This window comes from Lutjanus erythropterus, chromosome 5 (assembly GCF_056507025.1).
Source record: "Lutjanus erythropterus isolate fLutEry1 chromosome 5, fLutEry1.hap2, whole genome shotgun sequence".
Classification (NCBI taxonomy): domain Eukaryota; kingdom Metazoa; phylum Chordata; class Actinopteri; order Lutjaniformes; family Lutjanidae; genus Lutjanus; species Lutjanus erythropterus.
Genome location: NC_139321.1, coordinates 3,224,343 through 3,244,514, shown reverse-complemented (window position 1 = coordinate 3,244,514; position 20,172 = coordinate 3,224,343). Strand labels below are relative to the sequence as shown.

The following is a 20,172-nucleotide window of genomic DNA, read 5'->3' as shown; positions in this document are numbered from 1 at the left end:
AAAAAGAAATGTGACTGCAAAATAATGTAATAAAGTTCAAACTGATACAAAAATATTTATGCCTGATTCCTAAAGTAAAAAACTTAAAGGTTTTGTGTTGATCTGGTCTGGAAGGTGGAGTCCAAGCTGCGTAGCTCGGTGTGGACTCCTATTGTTTTTGTTCTAATTATTCTTTCTTTTTTATTTTTCTTCACTATTCATGAAGCAAAAAACTATTTATCCTGTTTTTTTTTTTTGTCTCAATACATTTGAATTTGATGACGATTAGGTCAACAAAATATGGCTTCAGTGTTTCTCCCTCAGAATTTGAATGATTGCAGGTAATATGCAGACAAGATTCAGGATGTTAATTATCACACCGGTTATACAAGTGCACTTGTGTGAAAAACTGTAATTCTCCAATATAAACATGAAAGTCAGTAAGTAACAGCAACAAGTAAGTAATAAAACATAGAATAATAATGAAGAGATAGATATAAAAAAAATACAGTAATAAGATGTGATTTTTTTTTAAATATACACAATACTAAAGAAGAAATATATTGGCATACAAACATGTTCACTAATATATAGCAGAAAAAAATATAGATATACAATTAAACTGTGAATGGCTATTGTTTATTATTTGTTAGTTACTGTCGTTGTATCTATTTTAATATAGGTAGAAAATTAGTGCGTTCTCCTTTTATTTATGTTTTTCACTGCTGCCCAACTATTTTTGGACTCGGGGTTGCAGTGTCACATACAGCCTATAGAGGGCAGCAAGTCTAACCTGCTCGGCTAAATAACACACGAAGGAGACAGGAGGCACTTCCTTCTCAAGCTGTTTCCATGGCAATCAGACATGGCGCCTGGTAAGTGACAAATTATTTGTGCTAAGTAAACATTTAGACATAAAAACTAACACAGTTTGTGCATTGAAGTGTTGACAGCTGTGACTGCGGTTCATGATAAACTATGTGACAGAAACTTCTGGGGAGAAACAGACCGACTGTGAGCTCAGAACCTCCGTCTGCATCAATGAAGTTAGCCACTGTTAGCATATGAAGCTAAGAGGCAGCTTATCAGACCTGGATACACGGAGCCGCCAGACATTTGGTTAGCTAGTTAATTAACGCTAAAGCCGCAGAAAGCCTCCAGAGAACCATGTCTGAAGTTTGTTCGGGTGAATTTAATTAGCGTTAAACCCTCTGAAACACAGTTGTTGAATTCAGTACGAAGACAAGATATTTAATGTTCAATCGATTAACTTTATTGTTCTTAATTCTGGATTTGATGCCAGCGATATGTTCCAAAAAAGTTGTTCAAGAGCAACAAAAGACTGAAAGTTGTTGAATTCTTGAAAACCACCTGTTTGGAACATTCAACAGGTTAATTGGTAACAGGTGACATGATCATGATTGGGTGACATTTTTGCGTGTGAATACACATTTTACCAGTTTCAATAAAGCGTTCAAATTAAAGGTAGAATCAGTAGGATTTATCCGAGCTGTTCGTAAACATACCATATAGATACCACCTGGACGTAAAATACCAGTGTTTTGGGTTGTAAGGCTTCAAGAGCACAGCAAAATAATTATTCAGAGTGCAGAGTCTCCACGGATACAGATACCACCACACACTCCTACTGGGTTATAAGTGATGATTGAAAAGGATTATGTTAACATGAGTGTCTACATTGTTTTTAAAGAAAATGTTTCACATTATACCTTTAATCACATAAAATACGGGTGACATTGACGGGATCATCAAAACAGGATTGAGTGATAATGACAGCATCAAGGACACAGTACTAAATATCTCAGTATACAAAATATGAATGTTTGTCTTTAACAACCAAGTCAATAATGACAATCCTTGAAGCCCATCAGCTCTTACATTCAATCAACTTAATCTTCTTTTAATTTATATTGATGTTTTCCAAATGTGTAGAGTCTTTCAATAAAAACTGGAACATTTACGTTTAAGTCCATTGAGGGGTGGACAGGGAGAACTTATTCGGACGCGTGTTCTTGTCAACTACAATAAACCAATGTCCAATACACTGGTCTCTTTGGATGCGATGACCCATTTATTTTCACATGTGCTCACCTTCACACAGGTAAACCATTATACGTCAATTATTCTTTCTCTGACAGGTTTCCATCACAGGCAAGTATCCATTTAACAGTTTCAGTTCCAATACATTGTCCAACAAACTTCCATGCTGCCACACACGGTCAAAAAACTGTTTGCTTGCCCCTGTTCACACACCTGCTGCTCATCCTCTTCACCTGATATTACCTGTGTTTCTGCTCTAGTGCTCCACCCTGTGTACAAACAACAAAACTGCATTTCTATTTACATATAATTATCTCTAATTAATTAACCAAGAAACAAAAGAAATAAAAAATATTACTGTGGCTCCAACAAAATGTGTGGTTTGACATAAAAGATACATGAAAAAATAATAAATAAGCTCTTGCTGGAATTTTTCCTCATCCTGCTCATTATTTTAATTTGTAATTTTTGTGTTATTTCAAGTTCAGCGGAAAAAAAACACCTCAAACTAGATAGTTAAACTGTTAAATGATGCCTTGTTAAATGATTCATTTTAGGAAAACTGCTCTCAATAATGTAACAGTATAAATGTTAAGATATCAAGCTGCTTTATTCATTTTCAACTAAAGGTTTCATTTCTCAGTTGTTCCCTAACAGCAGTGTTTTCTCTTTTTGTCTGCAGGGAGCCAACCAATCGTATCCTTCACATGAAATTGATGCAGGGCTACAGTGAGCTGTGTGTGTCTGTGTGTGTGAGAGAGAGACGTGTTTCTCTGTTGTCCTTGACTCCGATCTTCTTCAGCTTTCGTCCACTCCTCTGCAGGTCCTCCTCTACCTGAACAGCTGGTACTTTGCTGCCTTCTACCTGGCAGAGATCCTCATGTTCATCTATAAAGGTAAGAAGCTGCTCCACCTTCACACATCTGCACCACATCATCAGTGATCAGAGAAGCACCGAGGCTTCCTTTAAAGGTAGTTCAGTTTGGATGCAGTCGGTATGGTGACATCTGCTGGACAAGCCTTGACATTACATTCATCCCAGAACAAAACATCAAGATGAAGTCAAACTAGTCTTAATATTAAAGGGATAGTTCGGATTATCAAAATATATAAAAAATATAGTGTTATTTTGATATAAGACTAGATATTGTCTTAGATCTGACTGATTATTATTTATCAAATTGATTGTTTTTAAAATGATGCAAATCATTTAATAGATTATCAAAATAGTTGGTGATTAATTTAATAATTGATGGATTGTTGCAGCTTTATATTTTGTGTTGATATTAAAATATTGCCACGATATCTATAATAAGGTATTTGGTCCAGAATATTATGATGCGGACTGTGACTAATGGTTATTTTCATTGTTGATTACTCTGTTATTTTTCTTCTTGATAAATTGATTACTTCTTTGCCCCCCCCCCCGCAATGAATCGACGCCTCCCACTTTGGGAACCACTGAGATATACCTCATACATCACAGCATAATCTAAAAATATCAATATAGCATTTATTAACCATAAATCACCCAGCCCTATTTTACAAAGGCTTCAAATGACTGTGAGAAACAGCCATCCTAGCAAAACTTATTTATTGTCAAAACATTATTAGTTATATCATTAATGTCATCTGAAGAAAAAATATAATTATTTAAGTTACAGTTAATTGTGATTGACAGGGTGCCCCTATCCATGCATATACAGTATATACTGGGAGGCCGCATTCGTATGTCAGCATCACCGCCATTTTCCTTAAGTAAAGACTTGTAAACAAATATATGTAAATGGTGGAGCTGCACTTTTCTGAATAAAAAGCACTATAATGTTTATTTCTCAAACAATCTCAATGAGTGGTGGGTTCATGATTTAGGTGGAGTAAGAAAAAGAAGTTTCATTTTTGCCTCACTTATTCCACCACTCACTGAGATCGGTTGAGAAATAAAAGTTATGGTACTTTTTATTTAGAAAAACTGCAGCTCACCCACTTACATGTATTTATTCACAGGTCAGTCTTGACCTGTCAAACATGGCGGCAATGCTGACGTAATGCAGCAACACGCAGAAGCAGTCGATGTGGCCTCCAAGTATAATATGTCTACGCCCCCACCCCTCAGATAGTGTGTGATACTTTAAATTAGGACCCATGTTAACTCAATAAAATAATTCCATCTATTAAAACTGCACAGGCAGAATTAGCTGCTTTTGATTGAAGTCCCCCAGGACCCTGATACATCAGTATTTTTAAGAAGCACTAATTAAAACCATTAAACAATTTCACAACAATTTTAGGTGGCTAAAATATGTTTAAAAAATCCTGAACTATCCCTTTAGATCAATAAAAGGTCTGTGTGTGAACATTGATGCGTGTGACAAAATGAAGCTTCAAACAACAGGAAAGATTTCAGTTTTTATTCATTAAAGTGACTTAATAACTGGCACATGATGGGAAGCAAAGTGCAGATCCCGTACACCGAGTATATTCATATAAATCTTAAGCACATTAGACACAGTCGTGTTTACAACGTATAATAATTAGAATTATAAAAATACAAAACGGGGCTGTCAGACAGGTCAAAGAATCTTCATTTAAAAAACACTGACAGTTCAAATAATAAATCAAACTTTTCTGCTTTGGTGGAGAAATTAAGGGCAGTTGGTGTCCTGATGAGTAGAGAGGGAGATGATTATGTGATAAATTTACAAAGAATCTTTTTCAGAATGACTTCCTACATCTTACAGTTTTTCTGACATGTATACACACAATGACTGGAACTGCACACAAAATTAAAAACTCATGTATCAACAACAAGACAAGTCCAAGGCTGTTTAAGTCTGAGCAAAAGTCCTTTGTTTTCACTCAAATAGAAATTTCAGTTTTGTGTTTAGAGTTTTGAGAAACTGAGCTGTTGTTTTCAGGAAGTGTGTTTAAACTTTTGAGAAATCAATACAAATCCATGTAAACATTTCTTCTTCTTATTCTGTTTGTTGTGTGCAGGGATTTTACTCCCGTACCCATCAGATAATCTGGTTCTGGACGTGGTTCTGCTGCTGCTCTTCCTCGGTCTGGAGACTCTTAGGATCTTTTACGGTGAGTCATCAAACAGAAATATTCTGAGAGGTACAACACACAACATGAGCACCTTCCTCTCTCTCTCTGACACAACAGTAACCGATTGTATTAAAATGAGGAGGAGACACATTATGAACACACATCTTTGATTTGTTTGGTTCTTTTCTGCCACCATGTGGACAACAGCTGCAGGTTATTTTTTATTGCACATACAGATTTTTTGTTTTATCCAAACGCTGCATCATCTGAACGCACTTTAGTTTAGTATAGTAGATACTGTGATCATTTGGGTCAGGGGTCAGCAACCAAAAGAGCCATTTTTTGCCAAAAAAGGGGGGAAAAATTGAAGCTGCAACTACTAAATTCTCCTTTTTCCCTCTGAGACTTTTCTTTTTTTCTGATTTGGCATCAGTAGATGACCTACAGAGACTCTAAATGAGCCACCAGCAAAACATAGAGGAAAAGGCACCGAGCTGTAGATGTAGGCTATGATGCACATTTTCATCAGTGTATAAGCTACAAGTTTTTACAATTGGAAAATAACAGAATCAATTTTTGGCTTATAAATGTGATAAAGCCACAGGAAGAGCCAGTCAGAGAGGGACAAAAGAGCTGCTTATGGATCTGGAGCTGCAGGTTGCAGACCCCCAATTTTGGTGAAATTTCTGCACCAGTGCGTGAACTGGGACGATACTCTCCTGTACAGAGAACCAGTTTTCTGTCCAACTGAGTACCAGTACTTTAATTTAGTTCTGCCACTTTGTAATAAATGGCAAAACTCCTGATGTACAAGAGTCATAGAGTCAAATCAGTTTGATGCAAAGATGTGCAGCTGTTTGAGGAAAGGATGCAGGTCAGAGACTGAATGAATGAATTCAATGATACAGACATTTAAAACCAACTCATCGCAAAATACACACACACACACACACACATATATGTATAAACAAAGAAAGTGCTGTGCTGTCAATGGGTGGTGAATAAACGTTTATCCAGTAATTATAGGATGTAATTTGGTGTAGTAATTTGGCCATCAAGTCCCTAAATATGGTAGCCAAAGAACATTTTTGGTAGCCCAAAATGTAAACTTGTGTAAAAAACGATGCATTAAAGGCAATTTAACATAACTTGCTGGTGTAGAACACAGAGCTGTGGAGCAGCAAAACATATTTAAACCACCAAACAAAAGAAAAAAAACACAATGAGTTCAAGTATTTCTTTATATTTTATTTTCACTGCTTTGCCTCATGAGACAGTTACTAAAGTAAACCAACTATCACTCTCTCCAAACCAACGACAGGGTTTAACTCGCCCAATAAAAGTCAATTTTTACACTCCCCTGTACAAATTGTTCTATTTATTAGCGGTTATCAAATAACAACAAAGATTAATTGTCATTAAAGCTCCAACTATTAATCAAATAATCAAGTATTAATCAATTATTAAATTAATTACTAACTATTTAATCATTGATTAATCAGTTTGAGTAAAAGAAAGAATAAAAAAAATCATTTTAGCTTCTTAAATGTGAATATTTTCTGCTTTTTTTTTTGGTCCTTTATGACAGTAAACTGAATATGTTTGTGATGTGGACTAAACAAGACATTTGAGGACGTCCTGTCGGGCTTTAACATAACACTGACATGTCAGAAAACAGTGAAGATTGTCCATCCCTGTTTTTCAAAGCCCAAGTTGATGTTCTTAAATCTCTTGCGAGTCCAAAACCTCCAAGATATTCAGGTTAATATGATGATAAACAGAGAAAAGCAGGAAATCTCCATATTTGAGAGACTGAAACCAGCATTTTCTACCATCTGTGCATGAAAAATTACTTATTTTATTATTTACTAACCAAACCTGGCATTTTAGTTGCCCCGGACAAACATGCAGTCCTTATTGTTGAGCCCTGTGCCAAAACCTATTTTACCTCACAGAACTCAGGAGTTGTTGGTCTACTGCTGCATCGATAGGTTAGTTTGTTTGTGTTACTGTATGACTTTGTGTTTTCAAGGATCAGGTAGGATTCACTGAAGTCAACACAAACAAACTAACAGACGAGGCAGCGGTAGACCAACAACTCCTCTGTTCTGTGAGGTAAATTACTGATTTTGTTAAAGGAGTCTGGTTGGTTTAGAGAGAGCGATATTTGTTCTGCCAGAAAACCCTGTCTGACAGCAAGGCAAAGTGGTGAAAATACAGCATACACTTCAGCTCATATTGATTTTTTTAGATGGCTAAAATATGTTTTGGTGGAGGGAGACGAGCGCTAACTAACATGACAGCTGCAGAGTCACGTGAAATGTGTGTGTGTGTGTGTTCAGGTTGGAAGGGGAACCTGTGTGAGCGCTCCCTGGCCTCGTGCGTGTCGCTCTTCATCCTGTTCCCCTGTGCTGCACTGGCTGTTTACTACCTGCTGCTGCAGACGTTCGTCCTGCGGCTCGAGTTCCTCCTCAGCGCCGTCCTGCTCGCCTTCTACAGCCTCGAGTTTCTGCTCGGACTCCTCTCCATATCCTCCTTCTCCAGGTGACTAAAGTCCTGCGGCCTCTGGTCCTCATCATCTGATGTGGGGGGATGGTCGAAGTTCAATGAAAATCTTAAATTATTCTTCTTCATCTGGGAATCTTAAAGTTCATACTGTCTGTCCCTTTTTATGTTTTTCTTGCAGGTCCAAAGTTTACTGAAGCGTCCTGGACGTCACCTGAAACACAGAGCAGCAGGGAGGATCAACAGTGGATGGAAAATGTACAGAACTTTTTTCAGATGGCATTTTGTAAATAATTTATTTTCATATTAAATCTGTTTGATATTTTATACTGTCCGTTTTATTAAACTGTATGAATGTACAAACTCTGAGATTAAGTCTTTTCTGTCCTTTTTTTACAAATTATGATGATGGACAAACCATCATTAATCCTCTATTTTATGACATCATCACCCTTAAAAAAAAAATCCAATCCTCAAACAAAATCATCACTTTGAATAAAGTGATTCATCAGATTAAAGCTACTACAAGGAACGTTAATATTGTGTTGACTTTGGAAGACCACTGCCATAACCACAAAATACAATGTCAAAAATGAAATTATCTCAATAAAAATCTACTCCTGCTTCTATTTAATTGGCTAACATACTACCTGATGAGAAAATGTTAACACAGGCTTGTTTGACCTGATTTCACGGAGGACCTGACCCTCTTACAGACATTAAGAATAATTATAAAAAGAGTAAATCTCCTCACAGATGGTCTTTGTCTCACATAGAGGCATCAGTATTAAACGGTTAAAAACTTTTTATAGTAGCTTTAAATAAGTTACTCTTTCTTTATCGAACCTTCTTTAATGAATATTACTCATTCTTGAAAATTGGAAATAATTGTATTTTGATGGGGTTTGATTTTTACTCTTCAATTATGCTGGAAAATAAATTCCTGAAGTAGCTGACATCTTACACAGTTGACAAAATGTTAATTTGTTTTATTTTCACAGCAGAGTCGTAGTGAGCAGCCATTTATTTTTTAAAGTGTCTCAGTCTCTTAATGTTAATAAAAATGCACATTTTAAAACCATAATTATTTATCTTTGATAAAGGGCTACAGAGTCGACATGTTGATACATCTGATAACAATATTATTGAATGAATTTGTCTAAAAAATATAAAGTTTACCAGTGTTTGAGCAGAATCCCTGCATCTTTTTTAAACCAGGAAGTGAGACAGGGGTCCTTGCGATATAGTGAACCCTTTTTATGCCTGATTTAACCATGTTTTTGATTTAAGTTGACTAAATTAGAATTAGTGTTTGTGTGAGAGTTGGTATTAATAATTAGTTTATTTTATTTTTTTTAAGTGCGAGATTCCACTCCAAACACAGGTGTGTACCTCCCTTTGTGTGTGGCAAGTGGAGTTTAGGTTTTTCTTTTGAAAGGTAGTTTTGAATGTTTTGATGGATGTAGTGGAGTACAAGTGAGTATGAGAAGTTAGGAGTCAACAGAGGAAGAGGATGTAGTTACCAGGAGTTTGTCATCCAGATGATGATGAAGACCACGTAGAGCGAGCGGACGACGGGCCACCAGAAGATCCACATGTTGGTGTTGTGGTTGACCTCACGAAAATGTTTCTCTCTGAGCTGTGAACCAAACAGACGCAGAACCTTTGAACACAAACACTGACGGCTCATTCTGTTTCCTTCTGATCGCTCTATATTTTCCAAAATATAAAAAATCAATTAACTTCTGTATCTCCACAAGTCTTCATTTAAATGCGACCAAAATCAACACAGACATTCTGTAGATGGTCGATATCAAGTGTTTCAGATTGTATTCAGATCAGTCAAACAGTGAGTCTGCAGTGATATTTAATATCTCACACAACATTTTCCTTTTTTGCACAACTCAGTGTTTGATGAAACGTCACCAGAACATTTGACGTTTCACCTGAAACGAGCAGAAAGATGTGTGATTTATTTCCGACCAACACTGTGACTTTTGTAAGTGTTTTAAATTTAAACAGATAAAAATGTTCCAGTTTTTAACATCTGATGTCGTTGCTTCAGTTTGTAAGGTGTGTAGAAACCATGTCTCCCCCGGTTCAGTCTGTAAATCACCTTGTCTGAGATCCTGAGTTCACGGGTTTGAATCAACATGTGACCAAATCTGACTTGCCAACAATGTGACAACGTCTGCATGACTGTGTGTTGTGTGACTCCACTTACATTTATTTATTTTAGAAACCTACTGTCAAAACATTTTGAATACAGAACAGTTGTACACTACCTGTATTTTCAACAATAAACAAATAGTTACAAAAAAAGGAGTGAGACTGACCCTCTGGTACTGCTGCTCTTTCAGGATCTGTTGGATCTGCTCGGCCATCTGTCGGACTCTCAGCTGCAGCTCCGTCACTTTTTCTGTGGCGGCGATCTCAGTGTAGTTGTTTGTTTGTTCGCCCACTCTGATGTCCAGCTGAACCTTCTGCAACCAACACGCCACAGGAAGTTCGTTAGGATGGACATTTGTCTTTCAGCTGCAGCCCTCAGAGGTTTGGACTGTGACATTTAATAAATAACTGCAGAAAAATAGAGATGTGTTGCAGCCAGTTAGAGCAGAAACACGTCTTCTCACCAAAAGGCCTCCAGCAGACAGGGGGCGCTGTGAGGAGTTCAACTGTAGGCAGATCTGGTGTTTTCCTGCTCTGTATAATGTGAATTTGAACGTTTTCTCTGAGCCGAATAGCCAAGACAGAATCACCTGAAAGGAGCAGAGAGACACTGAGAGGACAGCAGACGGAGACACACAGCAGCAGAATCCTGATGATGTAACAGACTGACGCTGATGGTTTTTCAATTTACAGCCTAAATCTCTTCTTTTTCATTTCTGTTGGCAAGCAATAAAACTGCAAATCGCAGCCTACAGCGGTGGGAACGTGGCTGAATGTTTTCAGATTTATTCACTCTGGAGGCCATTTTCTAAAAACTCAGGACGTAAAGGACGAACCAAAACAAAAATAAAATTAATTAAAAAAAAAGCAACAACAACAACAAAAAAAGCCCAGCTCTATCCTGATGGAACGGTTTAACTGAATGTTTTATACTATTCAAACCAAACACAAACCTTGTCTTCAGGATCTTTTACTTCCACAGATATCTGGAGGTCCTGATTGGCCGGCAGGTAGTCGCCCCTCTGTTTGTCATAAAGCTGAACCTGATAGTGACCTGCAGAGAGATGAAGAGTGAGACGTGCCAAACACATCACTTTAACGGCACTTTCACTGAGTCAGATATTTTAAGCAACTTCATTCCTGATCATGACTGTTAAATTTGAATTAAAAAAATAATAATTTTAACCCTTTAAAAGCCATTTTTCTAACATAAAAGCACATTTTTAAATGAGAAAAACTCAATAAACAGTGTGCTTACAAAAAACCCTCACTTGTATCCCTCAGTGCAAAAAATGTTTCCCTTCTAAAAAGTGCTATAAAAATATTACATATTAATATTTTTTCACTTTCATGACTATTCAATTTTATTTATTTTTCTAATAAAAATCAGCAAAGTAAAGATAATAAATAAGTTTAACAGCTTTTAAACAATACATTATTTCCCTCTGAATTGTAATGAAGTAGTAGAAATGGAGCATAAAATGTAAATACTTTACAAAGTAAATCAATCATTAAATTAATTGGCAACTATTCTGATAATTGATTAATCAGTACAAGTATTCTTTTATGGGGAAAAAAAAGATTTTAAAAAACTTCTCTAGTTCCAGCTTCTTAAGTGTGAATATTTTCAGGTTTCTGTAGATTTCTATGACAGTAAACTGAATATCTTTGGGTTGAGGGCAAAACAAGACATCTTGGACTTTGGGAAACACTGATCACCATTTTTCTTCTGATTATTTTATAGATTATCATTAGTTAAAGCTCTATACTCAAATAAAGTACAAGTACCTCAAAATTGTACTCAAGTACTGTACTTAAGTAAATGTACTTCTTTGCTGTCTACCAACAGCATTTGGTATGCGCTTTTCAAACACAGTACACGGTGTTATACTGTATATTATAAATACTGTCTGTAGTCTGTAGACGTGAAATCAAACTGTTGTATTTCTGGTTTCATGATGAATCACCCTTTCAACTCTGTTATTAGCTTGTTAGCTAAAGTTAACTCAGTTGTCTAAAGTTACGGTGCTAACAGGAAGCGTCGTTTCGTCCTGAACTGACCGAAAACCCTCGTGTCCTCCGGGATGTCCTCGATGAAACATTTCTTCTCGGTCTCTCCGACGTGAAAGTACAAAGATGAAACGAAGTTGGAAAAAGTGTTCAGGAGTAACACTGACAACACACACGACTTCATCTTCTTCCTGAGTGACACCAGCTTCCAACGGCCACTGAGTCTGCGCGGAGTCAGAAAGGCTGCTGGGAGTTGTAGTTCGTAGGGATGGACTCGGAATGATAACAGATTTATTTGAAAAGCAAATATGTGTGCAATTAATTAATTACGTAAGTAAATAAGTAATTAAAATGTTTGTACTAATACATGTAAACAATTCTAATATTTTACATAAATATTGTGATAAAATGATAATACAATTAATAAATTAGCTCTTTTTTGTTCAGTGTCATAATTACAGGTGTGGCTTTTTTTTTAAAGTCCATGTAAAGGAAAATTGGAGTTTCTCTTCAAAACACATTATACATGTTATAAAATAGCATAAAGACATAACATCACAGACTTACCCAGAATGTTTCTGAGGCTGAGAGGAAACAGCGGGTTAAAGTTAAAGTTAACATTAGCCTACGTTAGCTTGATTACATCCAATGTGTTTGACCTCAGACGGTCTGTTGGCTTCCTGGTGGAGTTTACATTAACTGTAATTCATCGTCTGATCACTGTGTAAGAAGTTAGAAATGTGTGTAACTGTGACTAAAACAGAGAAGTGAAGTCACTCTTCTTCTGGTGTGCTCCACGGGTAACCTGACATGCCACATGGTTTGTTACACATCTGTACGTCACATCTACACAGACTAATTCAACCAATCAGATCAAACTACTGCCGAAGTCAGTAGGGAGTAGGGATGTGCACGATTAGTTGACTACATGATTAAACATGGACGCCCTTGCTAGACGGCACCATAAACACCAGTCAGTTAACAATATTTTATTCATGTATAATTCCAGCTAACTGTTGCCTCTAAGGTGCTATGCAGCTGCCCGCCTCTAGTCGGGGCTGCGACCCCGTCAGACAGAAGCCCCTCGCCCTGATCCCCAACCCATACCAAATATCGACTAATCTGGCGAAGTACTGCAGGTGAACAACATGAGAAGTTTACAATTTTAAACTTTTACGATTACTTTTTATGAAACACTACGTTTGGCAACAAGGTCTAGAAAGTTGTGAAGAAGCTGTGCAGTTCTGCTGCTCTGACAGTCGTATCAAAAGAAAAAACGAAATGCAAAATACACACACTGATGTGTCATAGTGGATCAAAAATATTAACAGAAACGAGCTTTGTTCCTGAAAATCTTGACTGAAAAAAGTGAATTCATATGTTTTTTAAAATATATATTACACAGTACTTCATCCCTTAAAGGTGTTGGAGTTGGTCTGTTTTTCTCTTCTCTGTTATCCATTTCTGGTTATTGTCACAACGAACGTCTAATTACTATGTAACATTTGAAGAACATGAATATCATCATCATCATCATCATCACCATCAGTTACTGAGGGCTGCTGTTTTACTATTAAGCAAGTAAACGCAGACAAGGTGTCTAGAAGGGAATATCAGATCCACAAGACCTCATAAGAGCAAACATTTTGACCGAAACCATGAAAAATCTTGCATGAGTCTCGACCCAACCAGCAGACACCGAGAGTGACAGACACGACGTGCCACTGCAGCAATGGTGGCGCCGCAAGATGGCAGACCACACAAAGTGGTCGCTGGATTTGTCTCTAGAGTTCTATTTTTGCTGTGTGCTGCAAGCTTCCTGCAGCAGTGCTTAAACACATATAGTTTTAAAATGATGTTCAGCACATTATCTAATTTTTTAAAATCACATTTGTGTTTCCTGTATTTTTCCTGGCTGAAAACAAACATGAATATTTTACTTTTTCTGTCTTATTTTGTGGTTGAATTTGAAAATATATAATTGACGTACACTTGGTGGAACTGCGTGCATGCTATCATTCACCTTTTTTCAGCAAAGACATTTCCTCTTCGGGTTATCACCTGTTCATGCCAGTTACCAACCACCCACTAAATGAAATAATGTCATGTTGTAAGTGAATTAACTAATTTTACATATCTGAACATTAACACCATGGTTGTACATGAGCCTGTTTTAATCCTTTTATTATTGTCACATGATTTAGTAATTACTGTTTATATCAAGATGTTGAACAACACTGTGCATAGATTTATCAAACATCATATGACAACTTTGATTGACTTTTTCACCCAGCTCGTGCCAAGGCAACACAATACAGAAACTTGTATGGCAGGTTTAACTGCAGCTGTGCAAATTTCCAGCAGTGATATAATAGTGCTAATCTGTTCAGCCATCTAATAGGCCATCCTAAAGATCCACCCTCTGACGTGACCTGTCTTGTTAAGCCAAAGTGAGTCTGTATTTTGCTAGAACTGCTCAGACGGTCCGAGGAAGAAAGAGCAGAACAGGCCAACAGCGGTGTTTCACCAAACCTTTGGAAACAGTTAATTAAGGTAAGTCAAACCGTGTTGTGGTTTATTAGTACCATTTTTTTTTTTTTTTTGGGGGGGGGGGGGGGGTTGGACTGTAATTTAATGCTTGTAACATCATTTTAAAAGGTTCGGACTTATTAACTTCAGACGAATATGATCAAAGATTAACCAACTTAATGAATACCCAAGTTAGCTAGCATTAATAAAAAACTCACCTTTAATCTGCTTTTTATGATTTTTAACAGCCAGTAACATTAAGGCTCTTATCCCATCAGGATCCTGTAAAGTCCTCTGCTCTGCTCCCCATCATTCTATTGTAGATTTTCAAGTCCAGATTGTAGTGAACATTTTTTTTTAGTCTGGGGGGGAATTACTGGGTTCACCTACATTAACTGTAATTCATTGTCTGATCACTCTGAAATTAGTTTGAAATGTGTGTAATAGTGACTAAAATTCTATTGATATTCTAATATATTTAACTATATGATGTCATTTTAACTTTCAACAGAATGGGTGGGGTTTGGAACTTCCAAAAAATACTGGCAGTGTCACCCAGCTCGTGCCAAGGCAACATAATGCAGAAATTTGAATGGCAGATTTGCAATGCAAATGCAAATATGCATAATGCAAATTTCCAGCAGTGATATAATAGTGATATTCTGTTCAGCCATCTTGTAGGCCATCCTAAAGCTCCATTATATGATGTAATTGTAAATTTTAGTTTACCTTGTAACCTTGTTTCCTAGTTGATGTTCTTGAACCTTGAATTTGTCATCTAATCACTGTGTAATAAGTTAGACAATAGAATGGGTGGAGTTTGAAACTTCTGGAAGATGCTGGCAGCGTCACCCAGCTCGTGCCAATAAGGCAACTCAATACAGAAACTTGTAGTATGGCAGGTTTAGCTGCAGGTGTGGCATTTTCCAACAGTGGAAATCGATGTTCTGTTCTGTCATCTTGAGACTGTGGTTATGGGACATGAGCCTGTTTCATAAATGCTTTTGAAATCACATTATTTAGTAATTATTTTTTATATAAATATGTTGAATAAGATTGTGCATATATTTATCGAGCATCATATGACAAATTGTATCAGAAATGGAAAGTTTCAGTGCTGGGACTTAAGTTGCTGAAACGCCCTTAAAACGTTTTATTAAGTGCTCCTGACTGTGACATTGATTCTAACATTATCTAACCTCACGTCTGACTGGAGAGATCATTCCAAAGCTAACTAGTACATTTCAGAGAAAGCATTGTGCTAGTCTTTTGCAGCAATGTTTTGTGTTTTTAACTTCACAATTGGTTGTCTGTAGGCATTACAACATTCCACATCTTGAGAAGTTTTTATCTGTTTATTGTTTTATTTTTATTGTTTTAAACTGTATAGCTGTTTTATGTCTTTTAATCTATTCTTGTATTTTATTTCTGTACAGCACTTTGGTCCACTGTGGTTGTTTTAAAAGTGCTTTACAAATAAAGTTGGATTGGATTGGATTGGATTGGAAGTGACCACATTTGGACAAGTTTGGGAGGATCATTCACAAGGTAGACACACTGTCAAGAATACCCTGTTTTATTGTCTACTCTAAATGGGACCATAATTTCCTAAATGAGCATCATGCAGTATTGAAAAAGACTTGAAACTAGTGACTGAGACCATAAATTCATTAGGAAACTGTTTTTCTGAGGTAATAAATCCAGTGAGAAGTTGGCTCATTTTCTCATAAGCTTACATATAATTGGACTTCTCTGGAGTCGCCCCCTGCTGGACATTAGAACAAATACAGGTTTAAGGCCCCTCTACATTGGCTGCTTTTGTCAGCTCTGTCCACTATTTAATAAACAGTTTATGACCTCTGTACTCTGTATTTTACATGTATTATGCATTTATGATTAGTTTTTCACAGTGTGCTTTAGGGTGTCAAAGCACACCAGTTAGTTTTTAGTGTTTCAAGCAGTAAAGCTGCTACAAAATGTTCCACTATTTTGAATTTTATCCCAAAAAGTTTCAAAATGGTTACACAGCATATGAAACCAATGGTTTTCAACCCTTTTCGCTTTTGATATCTTATAAAAAGTCATGTCATCAGTCACTTTTCAGATGTCTATGATGTTTATGTTCCATACAAAATCGTTTAATGACTGTGCTGCATTTTTAAGACACAGCTCTATATTCATACTGTACATGGACCAATGTTCAGTCCCACTTCCAGAGACATTTCAGACTGTGACTACGCAACATAATCAAACAATGACAACTACCTTTCCATGCCCATTTATCCTTTCATCTTACATTTAGATATTTCATATTAACTCCTCCTATGTAGCCTGGATCATCACAGTGAATCTCACTGTTCTTAAAGTAAATATATTTGATATTCTGAGTCCCCTTCAGTTGGTGCTTCCCTCCCTTCCTTGTTTTTTCTTGACAAAGTTCATATGGCTGCCCCATTAATGATTTGAATTATTAGACATTTTTTCCAACCCTGTACAACAGTTACCAAACTGGTGGACTACTGACTAGGAAAAATGTAAAGCGGAAAAAGTGAGAATTTGTGTTGTTGACAGCTGATTAAGTGATGGGACATTTTCTCTCTAAACAGGGACCGTAAGGAAGAATCCAGCTGCTGACAGTGACTCAAACTCTGACGGTTTAACCTGACATCTGACCGGAGGGGTGACCTTCAAGATTGTGCCAAGGCTAAAGACCAAGGGAGATTTCAGAGAAACAATTTTGTTACTCTTTTGCATTAACATTTATGTTTTTTGCTTTTAACTTAACAGTTGGTTGTTTACAGGTAACACAACGTTCCACAGAGTGAGAGAGACTGACGTCTGTCCAGTGTGAACCTACAGCGACATTATCTGCTGTTTGTGGACAACATTTTGAAGAATCAAGTTTGTCACCTTGGTTTTTGATATTGATAAGAATCAGCTATCATGGAAGGGTTACTTATTGGACATCTAAACGTATGTAGCCTTAGAAACAAAGTTGATGATGTCTCTAAATTGCTTCATGAAAAGAATTTGGACATAGTCGCCATTTCAGAAACACATTTGGATGAATCAGTGGATGACATCGAAATTGAAGTCATGGATTATTGTGTTTATAGAAAAGATAGACCTGGAAAAAAAGGTGGGGGTGTTGCAATTTATATTAAAAATTATATCCCAGTTAAGAAAAGCAATGACCTCATGAGCCCATCTATCGAGATGCTTTGGCTGAAGATTCGTTCACCTCGTACCAGATCTCTTCTCTTAGGATGTTGTTACAGACCACCCAAAAGCAATGAGGAGCATTTAGAGGAAATATTTTCAATATTGAAGAAAGCTTCTGGTGAGAAGAAAAAAATCTGTTGTTTAGGTGACTTTAACATAGACTGGCTTTCAGAAAAATCATTGAAAAACAAACTGAGGACAGTTACTCATAAGTGTGGATTATCTCAGCTGGTGAATGAGCCAACTCGAGTGTATTACCATGCAGGAAGGAGATCAGAAACCTGTATTGACCTCATCTTTACTAACGTTAAAGAACGGTGTTCAGGGGCTGAATCAGTTTGTGTTGGTTTCAGTGACCATAATTTGGTGACAGTTCGTATGAAATTCAGAGTTGAACCAAGAGTTCCTCATCAGAAATATGTCAGATCCTTTGATGAGAGTGATTTAATCAAGGACATAAAGAAGGTGGACTGGAATAGAGTGTGTGAAATACATGACGTAGAAAAGGCAACTCAGTTATTCATTAAATTGTTGTTAAAGGTGATTCATGAACATTCGTCCATTAAGCCTAAATCTTGGAAAGCTCCTTGGCTGGATGAAGAGCTGGAAGAGTCAATGAATCAGAGGGACAGAATGAAAGAGTTGGCAATAAAGTCAGGTTCTGCTGTTTGGAAATCATATTGTGAGAAGAAAAAACATGTAATCAATTTAAATCAGATAAAAAAAAGAAATTTTTATAATCGTGCGTTTTTTTTAGTTATGACTACGCTATGAATAGATGTGTCTTATATATCCAGCATGATATGATAATGCTAAATCATGGGAAGCTAAATGCAAGTAAACTCATTATAATAGAGTTTATCCTGGTGGGGGGTTGATACTGCTTATGTGTGAAGAAATGTTTTGAACAAGTTAAGAAAAGTTGTTTGCCACCTTTGTACATCCTGTTGTTGGCTACAGTCAGTGGTGGACAAAGTACTCAACCCCAGGACTTGAGTCAAAGTATAGATACTCCTGGTCAAATATTACTAAACTACAAGTGAAAGTTGCTCAGTCAAAATTTTACTTGTGTTAAAGTACTAGAGTTCTTGCTTTTAAAAATACTTAAGTATTCAAAAGTACATGTTTTTAAAAATAATTAAGTATTCAAAAGTACAAATTACAAAGTACATTTTCTAATATCAATACACGCTGTATTGTTTTCACGATGCATTTACAGAAGCTTGTAACTCTCTGAAACCACCTAATGATGCACTGATTTGCTTGTAGACCCATTCTGCTACTCAAAGTTTATAGAAACATCTATAAAAACTTCAACATAGAAATACAATCAAAAACAAAAAGGAGAGCTATTATCATTTTCTGATGTAATTGTATTAATATCACTGCATAAAATTAGATTGACGCCAACTGTAAGGCGTTCAAGTCTGTTTCAGATTTCTTTCTGTCTTCAGAGGCAGTATATACATGAATTATAGTTTTTCACCAAGATAAAAACAATCCAACTTTAAAAGCTAATAATGAATAATTATAATTACATCTTGAGATTTAAATGTGTCTTTCTCCTGCCGTCACCATTACTGCTTTTTGTCTGAATAAAAGAGGGAGAGTTTGCTTGTGCTTGTTACAGAGAGCGCCTGGACGTATATCCACTTTTACATCAGTCCCATTTGAGAGGAGCTACTGTGATTGGTTTCTTTCTGTGAGTAACACAGCCTGTGACCAATTACATTTTAGAAAAGAAAAAACACCGACAGCTGACTTCAAAGATGTGCTTTTTTGGAAAGTAACAACAACCTTCCTAGAAATGTAGTGGAGTCAAAAGTACAATATTTGTCTTTGAAATGTAGTGGAGTGAAAGTCAGAAGTTTCCAAAAAAAACAAATACTCAAGTAAAGTACAGATACTCAAAAAATGTACTTAAGTACAGTACTCAAGTAAATGTACTTCATTACTGTCCACCACTGGCTACAGTTAATGTTTTAATTTGAAAGTTCTGTCTGCGTCTCCTCAGTCATATCTGTGAAATGCTGATGATGCTTCTTGCTTGTAAGAAATAAATATCTACTGGAAATCTGAATATCATGTCATTTGATATTTATGTAACAACTCTCATCTGCACTGGACAAGAACTGATGTTAAAGTTTCCATGACCGAGTTTTGATGTAATTTATTTGGCCTCATGCAAGAATATTTTTGCATTTTTAACTTCCTTACCTTTTCTTGTACAGTTGCAACTTCAGATAAATGTGTAAAAACTGTGTAAACAGCTGACAAACTGCTAAAGCCAAGAAATGGGGTAAATGAGTGCTGTTAATGCCACGTTACCTGAGGGTCAGACTATCACTGAAATCAAGAAGAAATGATGTGATATGACAATAGATTCTAGTCTCACCACAGAAAGCCAAGTGATCGGAGGAAGAGGTTGAGAGGAAGACTCAGAGATAAAGGTCAGAATAAGTGCCACAATAGTTGATGTTACACTGACAGGCATGATAACAGGATGTTCCCCTGGACAGAGACATAAACCTGCATGTGATCAGCCAATTTAAATGAATGATGATAGACTTTATGTGTAAATTTACAATTAAATTATAATCTGAAATGCATTCAAACAGGATAATATTTACATCATTATTAAGTTTA

At 36.5% G+C, this 20,172-nt stretch overlaps 2 protein-coding genes and 1 long non-coding RNA gene across 4 annotated transcripts; 2 read left to right on the top strand and 1 right to left on the bottom strand.

The window, feature by feature from the left end:
- The first annotated feature begins 805 nt into the window (after positions 1-805).
- Positions 806-7,959, top strand: tmem216 (transmembrane protein 216). Its single transcript, XM_084718543.1, has 6 exons — positions 806-854; positions 2,723-2,736; positions 2,843-2,936; positions 5,038-5,130; positions 7,434-7,635; positions 7,778-7,959. The coding sequence occupies exons 1-6, from the start codon at positions 845-847 to the stop codon at positions 7,791-7,793; spliced, it is 429 nt and encodes a 142-aa protein (XP_084574669.1). The 5' UTR covers positions 806-844; the 3' UTR covers positions 7,794-7,959.
- Positions 7,635-11,990, bottom strand: LOC146326308 (transmembrane emp24 domain-containing protein 9-like). Of its 2 annotated transcripts, XM_084718541.1 has the most exons (6): positions 11,827-11,990; positions 10,719-10,819; positions 10,230-10,355; positions 9,933-10,079; positions 9,120-9,235; positions 7,635-7,810 (listed from the first exon to the last, which is right to left on the bottom strand). In XM_084718541.1, exons 1-6 carry the CDS (start codon positions 11,957-11,959, stop codon positions 7,807-7,809), a joined length of 627 nt encoding a protein of 208 aa, XP_084574667.1. In that variant the 5' UTR covers positions 11,960-11,990; the 3' UTR covers positions 7,635-7,806. The 2 variants fall into 2 exon arrangements, with proteins under 2 accessions (XP_084574667.1, XP_084574668.1); XM_084718542.1 differs by lacking the exon at positions 7,635-7,810 and having other exon boundaries at positions 9,116-9,235.
- Positions 11,991-14,191: 2,201 nt separating this feature from the next.
- Positions 14,192-16,970, top strand: LOC146326307 (uncharacterized). Its single transcript, XR_014770569.1, has 3 exons — positions 14,192-14,328; positions 15,741-15,852; positions 16,911-16,970. It is a non-coding gene; the product is annotated as an uncharacterized LOC146326307 (long non-coding RNA).
- Positions 16,971-20,172: the final 3,202 nt, after the last annotated feature.